Source organism: Phyllostomus discolor, chromosome 8, assembly GCF_004126475.2.
Source record: "Phyllostomus discolor isolate MPI-MPIP mPhyDis1 chromosome 8, mPhyDis1.pri.v3, whole genome shotgun sequence".
NCBI classification, from domain to species: Eukaryota; Metazoa; Chordata; class Mammalia; order Chiroptera; family Phyllostomidae; genus Phyllostomus; species Phyllostomus discolor.
The window spans coordinates 87,155,867-87,174,564 of record NC_040910.2 but is presented as its reverse complement, the minus strand read 5'-3'; the positions used below and the strand labels follow the sequence as shown (position 1 = coordinate 87,174,564).

Here is an 18,698-nt window from a genome sequence, read left to right as displayed (position 1 = left end):
GTTTACTTGGTTGACATATGCATGTTTTATAACTGGCTGAATTTCTTTTAACCCCTCCAGCTTTCAACCCTCTGCTGAAATAAGGCAAACATATTGAAGTGTTTTTCTCTGAAATACAACTTAGGGAAGTCCATTGCCCGAAAGGAGCAACACAAAAGCTTGTGGCAAACCATCAGATCCCCTAGTGGTGAAGACCAATTAGCAGATGCATTAATTAGGGGCCAGTGGACTGTTCTGGAAACATCCCGGAGGCAGAGACTGCATCCGGTGCCCACTCCGGTGCCCCTCACCTGCTGCCATGCAGGCTCTCACTCCTGCCTGCTGGTTGACTGTCAGAACTAATGGCTTATTTCTTGGAACTGAAGCCTTCACCTTGTAGCACCTGTCCTCCAGGGCTAAGCACACCTGTTGAATTTTGTGCATCATGAACATGCAAAGAAGCAGGTTCTGTATTTCACCCACCTATCCCCACCCCCATCCCGGGCTTCCACATAATGCCCCTCATGGGGGTGGAATTATCTGCAGAGCCCTAGCTCATGCAAGCGTAAACACGCCTGTCTCCCTGCTCTTTGGCCTTAAGCTGTGATATAATTTAAGCCCTCCGAAGACAAGTGGGAGAGCGTTTTGTGCTTTCTGTGGTTCTGGATTCTCCTTTCCATGTGCGTCGGTACCTGGGAGTGGGCACTGCATGTGTTTGTGGAAGATGTGGCTCTCGTTGGGAAGACTGTGTCTGAGAACTCTGAGCCCCGGGCAAAGAGCTTCCCATTGAGCCTGCACAGCTCCACTTGGTTTTGAGAGCCCCCCGCCCCTAAACATGAGCAGTCCATGGGAAGGGGAGTTGTTCTGTATTTCATTTCCCACTTCGTCACTGGGGGGACTCCAGAGCCCGTCATGAGAAACGCGCAGGAATGCCGAGCATTTCCGGTGTGGTGTGCCGGGCCAGCAACATCAAAGGTTCAGCGTGAGTGCAGGGCTGCGGAAGACTCGTTGCCCCCCCTTCTCATCCCCATCGCTTTCACATCCACGCCAGCCAAGCTGGGGAGTTGCATGACCACAGTATGTGTGAGCCACATACACGTTTGCTTTGGCAGGGCTCTCTACACGCGAACTTTGTGGAATCCTTGGCTCAACAGGGATGAGGGTGGGGTGTGTGTGGGAGTGGTGGGGATGGTCATGGTTAATTCGAGGCAGTGTGTATTCAGGATGTTTCCATAAAACATGAGCTCATCTCTTCCAGCCCGCTGGTCATCATTATCCTGGTGGTCACAAAAAGACTTAGTGGTTACAAAAGGAATTCCTTTAGTTACCAAAGTGGAAATTCATAGATTGCACATAGATTGTTCTTGCCTCTCCCTGAGAGGCAAGAGGTCGGAGCTATTACTAAGGCTGTCTCCACAACACCAGAACAACTCTTTAATTCAAGGAAAAACGAAGCAAAGCAAAGCAAAATACAACGACAGATCCCATGCCAGCTCAGTTGTTGGGCTTCGGGCAGATCAAATAGCCGGGAGACTTTTGCCTGTCTCTCTTCTCAAACAATTGTGTTTTTTCATCTTAAACAGATACATTACATTATGATCGGTAGGAAGACAAATTCATTTACTTAACAAGTATTTGTTAAGTACCTGCGTCTTGGTACCCAAGACTGATGAAGTCTCGTGGTGTGGAGACCTGCGAGAAGCAAGTCCGTGAGCCAGACAATCTGAAGTGTGAAGTGTCGTGAAGAAAGCGCAGTGATGGGATTGTATAAGAGTGACCGAGGCAACTACTTACATGGGTTGAGTCCAGTAAAATAAACGCACGTTTTCAAAGATAACTAACTAGTTGAATCAACACAGCTGGTTACTAAAAGAAGCCACTCCTTTGTTGGAAAGCTCGGAAGCTCTCGGAGAGTCCTCTTAGAGAGGGGCTGTTGTCCCACATAGTAGGTAGTTCTGACATGAAGGGAAGGCCCGAGTCACCACTGTTGAAGAACCACCCGTCTCCCCTCCTTCCGCAGGGGGCAGTCCAGCCAAGCAGACCACCTGGGAAGGAGGGCACCGGGTCCCGGCCGTGGCTTACTGGCCTGGCAGAATCCCCACCAATGTCACCAGCACTGCCTTGTTAAGGTAAGAGACCCAAGCCACCTGGACTTGCTGGGGTTTATTGACCACAAAAAAAATCATGACACTTGAGTGGTTAGAGACCTGGGGAAGAGACCTCACCCAGCACCTGCCTTTCCCGAGTGTGCCTGGTGCCGAGCTCAGATCCTGGCGGTAGGGATCTGCCTGTCGGCAATCCCGTGTGCTCGTTTAAGTGATACACAGTGGAGTTTTCAAGCTGCCTGGGTTGACATCTGGGTGCAGAGGGGACTGGGCGGGTGTGGTGGCCGTCAGCACTGGCGGTGTGTCTGCTGAAGAGAAGGCAGTGGCAGAGGGGACAGCGGCCTATCCTTCTGCCCTGTCCCCAGCTGATGGGAGGGACAGACCACTTGAGCCATCATGACTCCATCCTTGGGGGGCGGCGGGTGTCCTGGGGGTGGCTGTGTGAAGCCAGCATTTCACGGGCAACCACAGGGCCCCCAGAAAGGAATGTGATGTGCACTTGCCCTGTAGGGGAGGGAGAAGGGGATGCCACCAGGCTGGTGAGGTGGGAATGAATCCCGAGGCGAGGACAGTCCTCCTGCCTCTGGCAGTGAGGCCTTTCCAGTGCGGTGGGTCGCGGGTGCTTCCTGCGTCAGAAGGACACCCGGAAGTGTGACCTCTCCCCATCACTCTTAGCTCCTTATTAAGCAGATCCAGGAGGCCCTCTCCTTGGCACAGAGCTTGGCTGCGGGTGGGCCATTCTGAAAGCTGTGCCGTAGTGCCATGTAGCTGCGTGATCGTACTGGGGACTTCCTGTTCATTCAGACCTGGCCCTGCCCTGTGTTCACTGGCACGGACCCTCAGCAGAAGCCAGTATCTGCTCACTTGCTCAGAGGTTTCAGTCTGCTTGAAGACAAATCTACTATTTCCACAGGTTCTCCGTCATCTGCCAAATGGGTACTGGCCTAAAGAACACAGCCCAGTAGAAGAAAGCAAGCTTCACGGGGCCCCTTTAGCACCCCCAGACCTGGTGTGAGGGAGTGGGGAACTGAAGCCCAGGGCAAAGGAAGGGCGCACAGCTCTGGTGGCCAGAGCAGGGAGTGGGAAGGCACCACCCTGGCAGCCTGAGGGCCCCGGGACTCGGTCAGCCCTGTGCAGTCAGGAGGGGCTGGAGCCTTGTCATGTCAGGCCGACCGGGAAGAGGGCCAGGCGGGCTGCCTCTTGTGGGGCTGACTTGGTGCACGCAGGCAGGCCAGCCAAGTGCTCACAGGCTGGGCTGTACACGCACAAACAGCCCAGCCGCCTCTCACGTTACATCACCGAAAACCAAGCACGCGCTTCTCATCTGAGAACAGTGTTTACACTGAGAGTCAGCCACGGCAGCGTGATAAAGCTGCATCATCTCGTTGGTCACCTAGGGACTCAGAGGTGACTTAGGGGGTAGTTTGGGGCCCGGAGGAAGTGAGTCTTGGTGCAGGGTGACATTTGCTGGAGGGCCCCTGGGATTTTTACCGGGATTGTGCCAATATGCTGTATCTGCCCCTCGCAGGGTATTTTCTGGTGTTAAATCAGCCTGGATTGTAGCAGGACAGTTTGTCCCTGTAGAATCCACCCTCTTGCTATTTTCCCACGTGAATCCATGCATATTCGGGCGGAGCGTCCTCACTGCCAGGACAGGCCACCGCACGTCTGCTGCCTTTTCCACCGTGTCCTCGGGGTCAGCGCCAAGGAGAAACTTATGCCAAGACTTCCTGCTCTTGGGGACCCAGCACCCCCACCCCGAGTGCTTGTCACGGTTCCAGTGCTGCACAGCTCGGAGGACGTAGGCCTTCCAGATACTGCCAGAGTCTCTTAGCCTGTGCTCTGTGGGCCCTGAGGAATTGTGAACACCGGAGAGCAGATGAGCTGACAAAAGTATTCACATGGACACAGAAAAGTAAAGAGTGTGTTGGAAGGGGGACGCAGGAGAGAAGGGAGCCACTGGTTTCCTTTCAGAGATAACCCGTGCTCACGCTCGGGGGTGCACCATCCCATGGAGTGAGATCCATGGAAGGTCTGCACGTGCCCTGATCCCAAAGCCCAGTGACACAGGCACAGAGTGGGGGGATTTGTTCATGCAACAGATGTTTATTGCTGTGTCCAGCTGCGGGTCAAGCGTTGCTCTCGGGACAGATGCTCCTGACGCTGAGGCGCTGGCCTCCCTGCAGGAGGGCGGGCCTGGGGCAGTGCACGTGGAAAGACCAGCCGGTGGTCTGGACCCGAAACGTGAAGGCGGGCGTCTCCACCTCACACTGTGGATGTTTGGGACTGGCTCACCCTCTATCGTGGTGGCTGCCCTGAGCACTGCAGGGTGTTTAGCAGCACCCTTGGCCTCTACCCTCTAGATGCCTGTCACACCCCTTCCCGCTTGTGACAACCAAAAGGTTTCCAAGCAGCTCCAAGCGTCCCCCGGGGACACAGGCTCAGGCTGGTCGAGAACCAGAGCTTTACGTGTAAAGAGGGGAAGGGTCTGCTCTGCGTCCGAGCTGGGAGCCCCCGTCTGCCGAGAGCCGTGGATCTCTCTGTCAGAGATCACTGGGGCAAGTACAAGGCGACCAGCTTGGTATGAACTCGAAACAATCCCATTCGGAAAGCAGCTAAAGCTGCTGTTTGGCCAGGAGATCGGATAATCCCCTGGGGAGCCTTGCAGCTCTGTTCTGACACCCGAAAGGCAGTCTTGTGGAGCAGGATTTGATGGGCTCCGTATGGTCTTGAGCTACAGAAACGTGTCCTGGAAATAGGAACTGCAAGGAGAAGTGTCACCCCTGGGCAGGGTTAGGCCACGTGTCCTGAAAGTGCTGCCTGGCCCCCACTTCCTGACGGGGCAGGGAGCAGCAGTGGGGGCTGGGGGACAAGGGGGTAGCCGCACAGGCTCTGTGGTGAACGTGCCCGCTTTGCTGTCGTCGGGCTCTGCTGACGCCCTGGGGGAAGCCTCGGCCCCTCGAACCTCTGCAGCCAGCTTGCGCCAGGAAGGGGCGGGTACCTAGCTTTTCCTAGGGGAAACGAGAGGGAATTACAGTGCAGGAAGAACCTTAAAACTAAACACTGAACACACTGCCCCTCGCGTCCTAGGGACTCTTCCCACTCTTCCACGGTCTGGAGGAAGTCCTGCCCTCCCCCGGCCCCCTTACCGCGTCTAGTCCCACGCACCCCCAGTCCTTCCCGAGCAGCCCCCTGCTCGTCCTCCCCTCCCGTCTTCAGATCACATCCACCTTTTCCCCAGATGTAATGACCCCACTTTCTAGGAAACCCCGTCCCTTCCCACCCGCTCCTTTGCCCTAGGATGCGCTCCAACCCAGGGCTACCCAGCGCAGCGCCTCAGTTCCCATCGGCTCGGGTCCTGAGGTCCAGGCGCTTCTTCCGCTGCAGCCCTGCAGCGCCCCTCCCGGCCCTGTCTGCTGGGGCGGGGCCCTCCCACGTCCTTCTGTCTATCACCCCGTCTCCGCACCCAGGTTCCTTGGCAGCTCCTTGGATAAGAACACTAACACACACACTTCCTCTGAACAGCCTTCGGTGCCTTGGGCTGGTGGAAGCCATGGTAAGAAAAGAGGAATATATTTTCACACGGGCAAGAGAACCTGCAGAGGTGCCCCTGCCCACTCCGATGGCAGCCTGGCATGTCACCGGGCAGAGGAGCCTCAGCCCCTCCTTCCGTGGGCAGGCCCCTGGCTGCCCTTCTCACCGCCAAAGGACCATGGAAAGGGGGCTTTCTTCCTTCTAACTGGGGGCGCACTTCTCCGTCGGGCTCAGGAGGCCCGGTGCCAGGCGCCAATGAGGCTTTGGGAACACATGAACATTTTACCAGAAGAAAGAAAAAAGAACTTTGGGGTTGGAGAAAATGCATATGGTTCTATGCATACTCCATATATGCGTGTTTACGTCCACATGGCTGTGGAATGTGCGTTTGGTATTTTGTGTGGAGGGAAGGACTCTCAAAGGCAGTGGTGGCTGGTCCCGCACCCATCGGGCTGTGGCCCTGCCCAGAGCCCCCACCCCGAGTAGCATCATGAACTGCAGACCTTTGAAAGTGTCAGGTTTGTATTTTTTCTCTCTCTCTTTTTTCAAGGTTGTAAGACTCCTGGGACCAAATTCTGAGGTGCGGGTTGAAGTCTGGAGCAACTGGGGTCGTTGGGCAGCTTTTGTAGAGCTGGCATTCCCCCACTGGTCACGGCCGGCCTGGGGAGGCTCCGGGACTGTGTGTTCCCCGGGGGGACCTCCCTCCCGCAGGGGAGCCTCCGGGGCTTGGCTCCTTCCCTCACATGAGCAAGGGCTGGGGACAGCCGAGCGTGCCAAGCAGTGCTGGGACTGGCGAGTCACCGGAGGCACTGACGCTTTTCTTGTGGGCCAGAGGTCTCCTGTGTGTGCTGGGTGGACAGGCTTCCCGGTAAACTCTGAGACACAGGATTCCGAGAACATTAGACTTAGTGCGGTATAATTAGGAGGCCAAGCCTCATGACACAGGGGAAAAAATAAGACGGAAAAAGAAAGTGCACCATGCCTTCCAAAATCTAACACAGGCCCTGTTCCTCTTGCTCACTGATGTGACCCATCTGGACACAGACCTCTCCGAGGGGCATGAGTTAGAGAAAGCTCAGACGACCAGCCCCAACCACGCTGGGGCCTTTTCACGCCGCACTGCAGTCCTCCACGCTGCCTGGCTTGTGGCAGGAACCTTGGACTCTGGACAGGTTTCTGGACTGTGCCGTACTTGGCAAATGCTCACCCTGCACTCCTCGACGCTGTGTCAGTGTGCGGTGCCAGCTCCTGGAGCACGTATCTCGAGAGATAGGTCGCCAGCTACGTGGACTGTGAAAGCGGAAGGCAAATTGGAGACACTCCGTACTGTAGTCAGAGGAGGGATTCCGCCTGGGGCTGTAGGCAGAGCCCTGGGGAGGAGAAGGAGGCTGGCAGAGGGAGGAGGAGGTGTGTGGCAGGTCCCACCTGCAGCCCCTTTTGGGGGGAAGCGCTCCCTCTGCCAGACGCCCAGTGGGGAAGGGGGCAGGTGAGACCCTTCAGGCCCCCCATGAGTGTGTCTGAAGTTTGCTGTTGCACCAGCCCCGGCCCAACCACAGCCTCCTGCCTGGGGATGTCCAGCCTCATGGAGGCCCTGCCCTCAGGGCTCCATCAAGTCCCTCGGACTCTTTGCTGGCCCAACCCTCAGATCAGCAGCTCTGCCGAAAGGGCAGCTGGTCAGTTCTTTCCAGCAGGCTGGGCGGAGACGTGCCCTAGAGTCGAGTCAGATTGTACCGTGCGAGTTAAAGAAAGTCATATCAACAAAATCCAGCCAAGCGCTACCCACGGCTGCCTGCGGGGGCGGCCTGTGTGTGCAATATTTCATCCTGCATGTGTCCGGAGTTGCTCCTTTTCCTTCGTAAACGTAAACTTACATTTTATAATGTGGAAAAAGAGCTAAGGTGAAAGAGAAGGAATGTGTCACGCATCATGGGCTTCTGAACAAAGACTAGAGATTAGTGACATGGAGACTCAGGGAAGGAAAATGAAGTCCACATTCTCTTGCAGACACCTGTCACACACTGTTCCCGCACAGGGAGTGGCTGTGGCCTAGTTGGTGACAGGCAGAACTGCTGAGATGGATCCACGGGGTGCCCCTGTGAGCAGTCACGACACACGTTCAGAGAGCGCTTTCTGAGTGCCAGCTTCTTCTCCGTGCCTTTATTGTGATGATTATGCCCATTTTAGAGAACAGAAAACTCAAGCCTTGAGGAGCTGGACAGGTGGCGGCACTGGGATTTGAGCCCAGGCAACCCTAACCCTGGAGCCTGGTGCTGAACCCCCAGGCCATTCTGCCCCTTGTAGAAGCAGAAATCAAGGTGGAACTTGAAGGAAGGACAGGGAGGTGGAGGGGGCGGGGCATACTGGAGGCTGGGTTTGGGCCAGTTCCGGCGGGTCTTCACCACAGCATGGCCGGGGAGAGAGTCTGGGACCATCTGGGGCCAAGGCTGCCTTACTCTTCCTGCAGCGTGCTGGACATCTTCCCCACCGTGCTGGCCCTGGCTGGGGCCCGCCTGCCCCAGGGCCGACACTTCGATGGTCTGGATGCCTCTGAGGTGCTCTTTGGCCGCTCGAAGACTGGACACAGGGTAAGTGGAGGACTTATGTACCCGTCTCGGGCCCTTCAGGGGGTGGACCTGCCACCTCTCGCCCAAGGCCTGTTCGCCTTTGTGTGGACAGAGCCATCCTCAGGAGGTGCACCCAGGTGGTCACCGTAGATCCAGTTTCAGAGCCCCCGAGGGTGACTCCTCAGAGCTGAACCTCTTTCCTCTCCTTCCCCCATAAGCAGCCCGGTTTGCCAGGCCAGATTTGTGTCTAACGATTGGGCGGAGGGCGGGGGCACAATGGTGCTGATTCCCTGTGGGAGATCTCTGGGTGCCAGGGACGGGCCCCCGGCTCCTGGAGAGCCCAGCATGAGGCCTTGCAGCATCCACACTAGCTGTGGGCTTGTGCTCCCCGGCACCCCAGTGTCCCCTCCTCAGGTGCTCTGAAGCACAGCCAAGAATTGGGAGACCCGATGACCTTTCCTCGTCATTTCTACGTGCTTTCCTTTTGCCAAAAGGGGAAGAGGAAGTGGGAGGAGGGAAGGAGGACAGAGGAACTGGAACCCCCTGTGTAAGGCTCCGTGAGCACAGGCCTCCTCAGTTAGGGACGCACACATCAAAGGGTCTATTTATATTTACGTCTTTATCAAGGAGGTCACACGGAAATGACTCAAATGTTGCTCAAATGTACTGGGGCAGTGGCTGAAGCTGCCCTTGCCACTCGGCCCACCCCCGCAAGCCGGAGCGGGCTGTCGGTGCTTCTGAACACTCATTAGCTTCTAGGTGTTGCCAGAGGATGCCTGGCAGGTCCCCCGTAGAAGGGCGCCTCTCTCCGGAATACCTGATGCTCTGGAGCTGCAGACCCTCCCTGGTCGGGGCCCCCTCCTGAGCAGCAGCAGCAGGCAGATGGTTTCCTCCTTCAGGCTGGAAGTTGGCAGGCTGTGACGTCAGTATCCAGGACGTATCCAGGACGTCAGTGAAGGTGCTCCGGGGTGTTTGTCACCATGGCTACCGATAGAATAATTGGGGTCACCAGGAAGTGCTTCAAGGACTGTGGTGGTGCTGTCGGTTGCCTGTGGAAGCCAGCTCCTCTGCACCGACTTCCGTTCTCAGAGGGGAGACCGCTCGCTCTGTCTCAAGTCTGCAGACACGCGGAGACCCCGTCCGTCCGCAGGGCTCAGCGGCTGCTGGTCTAGTGCCCGGAGGGGCTGGGCTGAGGAATCAGAAACAAAGACCAGACACAAACCGCAACACCGTTTGGGCTTTTCGTGGGAACCCATGGTATGTGGGAACGCATGATATGTGGTAATGCAGCTGGAGTCGGGCTGGCCGCACCCCACAGCCCAGATGGAAATCCCCACGGTTACTTCTCGCCAGAAGCTACTGCAGAGAGCTTCAAGAATAAAAGCACGTGGGTGCAGGCACCTGTGGGCCGCTCCCAGCCTCTCGGAGCACTGGGTTCTGGCAGCGTGAGCGAAGATGCTTGCTGTAAGATTATTTGGAGATTGAAGACAACGTAGGTAGCTGTTGGCCTCGGTCTGAATTTGGCCTTGGACTTTCCTGGTCAACTACTAAAGAGACTATACTAAATCATCTGTAATTTGCTGAAGGAAGGCCAAGGGGTAAAACTGAGTGATTATATAGATATATGCACATATTTATATGTGTATACACACATGTACATACATGTGTACACATGTGTTTTTAAATAAGCACAATTTAATTGTGACCGCCCTTAGTTATATCCTGGGCTTGAAAGGATTCTGATATGGCTTGGCTTAGAAGGAAACCATTTTGGTTTGGGAAAGCTCAGAGTAACTTCTAGATAGTCATTTTGATACGATATGCAAATATGTTTCAGCAATTGGGTTCTTCCCTATTTTGCAAATGAAGTAACCTGGAGGCACTTACTTTTTGGCACCCTTTTAGGTCCTTTGTGGAGAGGTTTAAAGGCAAAGTAATGGGCTACTGGCTTTCCTACTGAATGGTCTTCTCACTAGTCACTTCCTGGGCAGCTAGGGACGTCACGTGATGTGATGTTCAAAGCCAAAAGCAGCCGACGTCAGGCTACATATTCTTGCGTTTACTGAGCCTTCTGTTTCTGATCTCAACATATCTGTGTCTTGGTGAAGAGGGCAACCACAGGAGAGAGAGGGGGGCCAGGAGGGGGGGTTGCAGCCTGGCATCAAATTCCCACTTTGTACTCACCCATCTCCCAGATGGAAGTGGGAGGTCATAAGGTGCCCACTGGTCAAGTCGTATCTCAGCCCCAGGTTGTTGCGCACAAGTCCAAAAAGGGAAGGCTTGCTTCGTGGCCCTGCTGCTGCCCAGCCCAGACCAGTCGGGGGCTGCCGTGGGGCCTAAAATGCCTGGCGCATCCCCGGAGGCCATACGTTGAAGGGACCAAAGCTGGATTTTAGTTCTTGAACACCCATCACTTCTCTTAGGGAGGCCCCTAGTGGTGAAAGACACCGCCCTGCATGGCTGGCGAAGGGCTGACCGCTCCTGGAAAAGAGGAGCTGTGCGCCCCGAGCCTGTGGGGTAGGAGGGCCTCCTTCTGGGCAGGTGACACAGGCGCCAGCTTTCGGGACTGAAGGTAAGGCGATGCTCGAGTGCTTAAACATGGAATAGCAGGCAAGAAGGCAAATAGGTGAGAAAGGCAACCAATAAGGGGCAACGTGTTTTCAGAAGACAGTTTCGTCTTTGAAATTTGGACCCAGCGTCCTCGGCAGAGGAAATACCTGCAGCTGTGATTCATGGTGAATTTGCCAACCCCCTTCCGATGTTGTTACAAACAAGAACACTGTAATCAGTCTGCGCAAAGGAAAGAAAAAGGCATATGCAAGTTTTCCAAACTCTGACCTTGTTCTGAGAGTGAGCCATCCCCAAATTAGCTTCCTCTTGGACTGTGGAAGTTGCCTCTGGTAACGTTGCATAAATATTCCAGCCCACACTATGGAATTTCTGTTACTGAGACGCTATGTCAATGGTTTGAACCAGCAGACCTTGACCCCCATCTTCTGGATGTCGGAGTGCATTATAGATCAGCTGACAATAGGTTTTCCAAGTCTCCCACTTCCTGCCTTCTCCAGAAGGAAACCAAACAGCCTCCTGCGGTGAGTGGCTTGGCTTCCTGAAGCAGGGTTGGAAGAAGTGAGGGTTTTGAGTTACGACTCCTTTTCCTGTTTGGAAGGAGCCCGCTGTCATCATGCTGGCTGGGCACTGCAGAGGCTGTCACGAGAGCACAGCACGGAACAGGCAGGTGTGCGAGGAGCCCCACCCTCAGCATCCTCTCGCAGCTGGGAAACTTGGGGGACAGCTGTTCACTGCTCCAACAGACGTTTCTCATTTTTCTGTTTCAGCTCCATGGAAACTGTGAATCACATAAGTGCCTTACCAGCGGTATATATCAGTCATGATTCATACCAGGGCGGTCTCCCGCTCCCAGCCCAAACCCACCAACCTAGCAAGGACACTGGTCACTTATTCTGTGCCAGATCCAGCCCTTGGGAACCCCGAATTAGGTGTTTCCATTCTGTAGGGTTCTTCCATCTGCGACTTGCTGAGGAAGGGGCCCCTCTGTGTGAGTGGGGAGGAACTGAGTCAGAGAAGAGGACGTCCCGTTCGGAGGTTAGGCGGTGCCCATTCCTGGAGAAGTCACACTCAGAGGTCCTCTCCTCGTGCCTCCTCCTCATGCCATCCTCACTCAAGTGAGGGTTAAGAAATCGCCCGGATGCTGAAGAAGCCATTTGGCAAGGAGATGTGAGGATCACCTGCGTCGGGCTCCCTGGGAATCTGTGAAACACACAGGTTCCCAGGCCCCATCTTGACCTGGAGGGTGGAGCCCAGGCAGGCCGGGTCTCCTGGGCCCGTGACTGGTTCTTCTCATTCTCACTCTGCATAGGACCCTGCAAATCACGTGGCTGCTACTGGGCCCAGGGGTCTCACCAGAGCAGTAGCCTTCTCCGGCCACTTCGTGGAGGCTCCCAGGAATGGGCTGGGGTGGACTCCAGGCCCGCGTCTGTCCGTGTTTGGGGCAGGGCTGGAGTCGTGGGGGGCGGGGTGGGGGAGCAAGGGTAGTGGGAGTGGCGGGAAGAAGGGATCATGACAAAGGAAGTGATGCTTCCCAGGGGCATCTAGCATGGTTTTCTTCTTAGTAAGCCCTGCCACCCTTCCTCAGGTGCTGTTTCACCCCAACAGTGGGGCAGCTGGAGAGTACGGAGCCCTGCAGACGGTCCGCCTGGAGCGTCACAAGGCCTTCTTCATTACTGGTGAGTTGGTGAGCCGCGGGCCTGCACGCCTGGGCAGGTGCGCTCCTGCCCCATCTGGACTCTCCCTCAGACGTGAGGGAATGAGCGTGGGCGGCCCTTCTTTGGGGAGCCCTCAGCACCTCTGACAGTGCTCCCCGCCAAAGCCTGGGCCCACAGAAAGTCCCAGCACCCGAGGCCCCGGCACTGGCTCTGTGCACCCACAATATGCAGCAAACAGGGCCTTCCCACTGTTTGCTTAAATTTCCAACAAGCTCAGAGCTGGCTTAGCACATTTGTGCAGTCCCTTTTCACTGGAAGAACATTTCATTTGGTAACACAATGGAACTGAGTAAATTCGGGGCTCTAATCGGCTTTATTAAGTGATTCATGGACTGGGCAGCAGCCCGTCCAGCAACTGGAAGGGTGCTCCGCAGGGGTGGTGTGCAGAATGGAATGTTTTTAATAGGCAGAGGGTGCGGCAGGGGAGTTGTGAGCAAATGAAAAGAAAGGATTATTTTTAGGGCAGTCTTCTTCTTGTGGGGGAAAGAAGTGGCAGCAGTTTAATCCTGCAGATAATCTCAATAGTATTGATCAGGGAATTCCAGATTGATTGGCTTAAAATTCCACTCCAGAGAGAGGCTGAAACTGCACTTAGGTTAGTGAGTTTTGGATTGGTGATCTGGCTTAGCATAAGTGACTCCATTTTGGCTTGTTGTTTGTTTGTTTGTTTCTTTCTTAACACATTTCACTGTTATGCTATAGATGCCAGCTTGGGTGAACATTAAATGGAAGCTTGGAGATATTTGTAAGTGTGATTTACTTGACAGTAGACTTTCAGAGAATTGAGTTGAGAGGTCTATTTAGCAAACCAACAGAAGCCTCTGCTTGTGGGTTCACTCGGTGATGGTCTTAAATGTACTTGTATGCTTTAGAAACGTGATAACTGGATTAGAATGCTTCTCAAAATCTTCCGGTGGCTTCTTTGCACCAACTGAAGTCACGCTCCCTCCACTCTGGGTCCCTTTCCTTTTCCACTTTCTCCGAGAGCAAGGCCCTCTTCCTTGGCCTCGATGATAACACTCTCTCTCTCGTCTTCCCAGCTCCGTAGGATCTGGAGAAATCCGATGTTTATCACATTCTGCCGTAAGGCAAACAAACTCAAAGAGACTGCAAGCTTTGTTCGAAATAAGTGATAAAGATTTGTTTAGGGGTCTTCAACTTTGCATCTGGGGAACACAGGTAAAAACCAAGAAGTGTTCCAAAGAAGAAAGAAAAATTAAGAGCTCTTAGAGTAAAAAGTACATTCTTGAGAACTATCCATCCCGCATTCCTAGGATTCACCCGAGAGAGTCGTCAGCCAGATGTCTGGTGGATATGCATGTGAGCGCTTCAGGGGGTGATCGCTATCTGGAGCACTGAGATGCGTGTCCAGATGCATAGCCAGGCGTGGATGCAGGACCGGAAAGTTCCAGAAGTGTCAGTTCCCAGGCTACTGACAGCAAGAACAGGCTTGTTTCTTCCTGCCGCAGCCTTCACAGTGTTAATCTGAGCAGCTTGTTTAAAGTGACTCCATTCTATGTATCCATATTTTCACTCTTCTCTCACATACATGCCGGTCACTGAGGTCCATGTTTTATTTCCTCTCCTAGTTGTAAGCGCTCTAAACTCGGAGCTCTGTAAACTGTTTAATCTTTGTTGTCTCGAAGGGCACAGCAGGGTATCTTGTACCCAGTAAGAACTTCGACTTTTTGTTTTAATGAATGAGAAACAAACAAAACCCCTAACCCCATCAGAATCTGGGACCTGCTGCGGATTCCAGTTTGATTCAGTTATTTCATGTGAGAGCGTTCCAAAGGATTATATAATACAGAACAAAAATTATTTTCCCTGAGTGTAAAGAAGTGACCCCAAAAGTAAATGTGGCAGAAAAACAGAACAAGTTCTATGAGTTCATAACTTGGAGGATATTGAAAATGCCACAACAGCCTTTGATTCTCCAAACCCTCAAACGCAAACCAGTGTGATAATTGTTATGCTTTCAGATGGAAAGTTTCTAGATCACAGTCCTGACATGACATTATCTAAGAGCTATGGTTCCTCCAGGCTGAGTTAATTTCAGGAGCAGGAACCCTGCCAGAAAGCCCTCGGCACCACAGTGCTGGAATCGCAAGTGTTACTATGAAGTCACAGGACTGTTTGAAATGATCACAGTCAGACAGGAATGGTAACACCCAGGGGACGTCTGTTCTGAGGAGGCATCGAACTCCCAGGAGAGTCAGGGTGGGGAGGGCCGAAGTCTCGGCAGATGGGATGAAACCGAACAGCACGAAACAGGGACAGGCTGCGACTCCTCCCGGCAGCAGCCCCTGGAAACCTGCCCCTCGGTCACTGACTGCCGGTTTGGGCTGAGCTAGATGGGTTGACATCTACGATGTTCAATTAGAGAAAGATGTGTGTCCTTTTGTAACGGGGTTGTGATTTTATGGTCGTGAACTAGGAGTGGCTTTAAAAAGGCAACCAGCCTGTGTGGCCTAGAATTATGGTATCTCACTGTTCCTCCCTGTTGTAAAAAGTAATCAAGGCCAACTTTATCCACAGTGAAAGGCTCAGGTCTCAATGGTACAATTCGTTAAGTTTTTATTATGTGTATACTTGTGTAAGTACCCTCGTAATGCTTTGAATCATACCACTTTTTAAATGTTAAGTCAACTTGGAATTCCTGCATAGACCCCACTTAGTTGTGGTTTTATATATGTCCATATATATCTCCATATATATATATATATATATATATATATATATATATATATATATATATATAAATCTGGGTTTGATTTGGCAAGATTTTATCTATACTTTTTCTTATAATGCTTGTGTCAGGGTTTGGTATCAGGGTTTTGCTGACCTCATAAAGTAAGTTGGGAAGTGTTCCCTTCTCCTCTGTTTTCTGGAAGAGTCTGTGTAAGACTGGTATTTCTTTCGTGTTTGATTAAATTTACCTGTGCACCCATTTGTACCTGGATGTTTCTTGAAGGAAAAGTTCTTGGTTATAAAGTTAATTTCTTTAAAGATAGAAGGCTATTCAGATTTTGTATTTCTTGTATCAGCTTGGGTAAGTTGTGTTTTTCAAATAATCTGTTCATTTCATCTGAGTTGTCAAATTTAGTAGCATACACTTGCATATTATTTCCTCACTATCTGTTTAGCTAACCCTTTTCAACAAGCCAGCTTTTGGCTTTGTTAATTTCCTTTATTGTTTTCTGTGTCATGATTTCTGCTTTTATTTCTATTATTTCTCTCTTTACTTATTTTGAGTTTAATTTCCTCTCCTTATTTGAGTTTCCTAGAGTGGACATATAGGTGATTAATGTTGAAATGTCCTTGCATTCAAACAGAAGCATGCACAGCTCACCCTTCCCTTAAACACGGCCTCATCTGCACCCCTCGAGTACTGATAGGCTTGCTTTCATCATCGTTTAGGTGAAAGTGTTTCCTAATTTCCTCCTTCACCCATGTTTGGAAATGTGTTGCCTAATTTCCAGATTTTGGGGCCGTTCTAGCTATCTTATTTTTGTGCTTTCTAATTTAGCTTTTTTATGGTTAGAAAATTACCCTGAAAGGTTTTAATCTTTCGAAATTTACTGAGACTTGCATGGCCTTGTATGTACTCCACATGGGTAAACATACCATGTGAAAGTGAAGCAAATAATGTAGTTCCTGTGTATCATGTTTCCTAAGTGTCAGTTAAATGGAGGGGATAGTTGTTCAAATCATCTGTATTCTAATTTTTTTTTGCCAAGTTCTATCAGTTATTGAGAGAGGGGGTGTTATAATACCCATTTAGGATGTCGATTTGTCTACATTTCCCTTTCATTTTGTCTTCCTTAAAAATGAAATGTCCCTGTTTGTCTTAGTACTGCGTGTCTTGAGTATATTTTGTCTGACGCTAATGTAGCCACTCTGGTTTCTTATGCTTACTGTTTCTGTGATGTATCTATTTTCCTCCTCTCATGTTCAACTAATCTGCTTTGTACTTAGAACAAATCTGTAGTAGAAAGCATAGAGAAGACTCTTGTTTCATCCAGTTTGACAGTCTCTGCTCTTTAATCGGAGACTTTTATCTGTTTACTTTTCTTTATATGATTCATCTATAAAAATAGAGATAGTTTTACTTTTTCCTTTCCAATCTGGATGCCTTTTACTTTTTGTTTTTGTCTGATTTCTCTGGCTTCAACCTCCAGCACAATGTTGAATTTATGTGCTAAGAGTGGACATTTTTATCTTATTCCTGATCTCGGTGGGGGGCTGTCATTCTTCACCAGTTAGTGTGATGTTAGCTGTGGGTTTTCCAAAGACATCTCTTATCAGACTGAGGAAGTTCCTTTCTATTCCTAGTTTGTCCAGTGTTTATATCATGACAGGATGCTGGATTTTGTTAAATGGATTTTAAAGACTTTATTTATTTTTTAGAGAGAAAGGAAGGAAGGGGAAAAGAGAGGGAGAGAAACATCAATATGCGAGAGAGAGAGAGAGAGAGAGAGATGAATCGGTTGCCTCTCACGAGCCCCTGACTGGGGAACTGGCCTATAACCCAGGCATGTGCCTTGAGTGGAAATCGAACCCATGACCCTTTTTCGGTTCACAGGCCAGTGCTCAACCCACTGAGCCACACCAGTGAGGGCAACATACATTGAATTACATTGATCTTTGTATGTTAAGGCAACCTTGCATGCTAGGAATAAATCTCACTTAGCATGGTGTTTAATTTTTTTTAATATTCTGCTGGATTCGGTTTGTTAGTATTTGTTGAGATGGTTTTTTTTTTTAATTTTTATTTTTTAGCATCTATGTCCATAGGGGCTATTGATTTGTAGTTTTCTATGGTGTTTTGTTATGGCAGCCTATGCTGATTAATGCAGCATTTGTGCTTTCTTCAAGTCTTTTCATGGCTTGAAGCATTTGTTTTTAGTGCTAGATAACATTCCATTGTGTGGATGCACTGCAGCTTATTTATCCGTCCACCCACCGACGGACATCGCGGTTGCTTCCAAGTTTTCACCATTGTGAATTGTTTGGACAATTATGCTATAAACATCCATGTACAGATCTTCGCGTGGACATACATTTTTGACTCATTTGGGAAAATACCAAGGAATACAATTGCTACATCATATGTTAAGAATCTGGTTTTGTAAGAAACCACCAAACTGTCTTCCAAAGTGACTGTACAATTTTGGATTCCCGCTAGCAGTGAGTGAATGTTTTATTGCTCTGCATATTCACCAGCATTTGGTGTTGTTACTGTTTTCAATTTTGGCCATTCTCATAGGTATGTGGTGGTCTCTCGTTGTTGTTTAAATTGGCAGTTACGTAAGGACATGATGTTGAACGACCTTTCATAGGCTTATTAACTAATTGTATAGCAATTTTGGAGAGATGTCTATTCAGGTCTTTTGCACACTTTTTAATCGTGTTAATATTCTTATTGTTGACTTTTAAGAGTTCTTTGTATATTTTGTTTAATAGACCTTTATCAGATTTTTTTTTACAACTATTTTCTTCCAGTCTATGGCTCGTCATCTCATTCTGTTGGCATTGTCTTTTATGGGCATTTAACCTGCTTGGTGTTCTCTGCACTTCCTTGATTTAAGGTTTGGTATCTGACATTAATTTGGGGAAAATCTCAGTAACTCTTATTTTATAAATTTCCTTTGCTCCTTTATCTCTTTTCCCCCCTTCTGGTATTTCCATTATGCATTTGTTATAATTTTTGTAGTTGTCCCACAGTTCTTGGATATTCTGTTCTGGGTTTTTTTCAGTCTTTTTTTTTTTTTGTCTTTACTTTTCTATTTTGGAAGCTTCTTTTGAGATATTCTCAAGCTCAGAGAATCTTTTCTCAACTGTGTTCAGTCTGATGAGCCATTGAAGGCATTCTTATTCTTACTTCTGTCCCAGGGCTTTTGATCACTAGCATTTCTTTTTGAATCTTTCTTAGAATTTCCATCTCAGAAATAACGGCCCTGTGGCATGTTTGACTCCCAGACCATGCAAGCTCAGTCTCCAGCAACTCATCAGCTACAGCTGAGGTTTCCCCGCCCCGGACACTGGTCCCCGGGGGTGTCTGCTCTGTTGTCTTGTAGTTCTGCTTATTCATCTGTGTCTGCAGTTTTGGGGGTGCCAGGTGGCCCTGTGACCTCACTTCTCTGACAGGTCTAAGAAGAACAGTTGCTTTTTTAGTTGGTTCAGTAATTTTCAGTTGTTAGGGTGGAGTCACAACTTCTAAGTTCCTT

At 50.7% G+C, this 18,698-nt stretch overlaps 1 protein-coding gene across 4 annotated transcripts in view; it reads left to right on the top strand.

The window, feature by feature from the left end:
* The window catches only part of ARSG (arylsulfatase G), a 100,803-nt gene that overhangs the window by 76,131 nt on the left and 5,974 nt on the right, over positions 1–18,698 (top strand). For all 4 annotated transcript variants that reach the window (XM_028521412.2, XM_036033451.1, XM_036033452.1 and 1 more), the window contains 3 exons: positions 2,000–2,108; positions 8,083–8,203; positions 12,339–12,429. In XM_028521412.2, the coding sequence (XP_028377213.2) occupies positions 2,000–2,108; positions 8,083–8,203; positions 12,339–12,429 (321 nt within the window). The remainder of the gene's footprint in view (positions 1–1,999; positions 2,109–8,082; positions 8,204–12,338; positions 12,430–18,698) is intronic.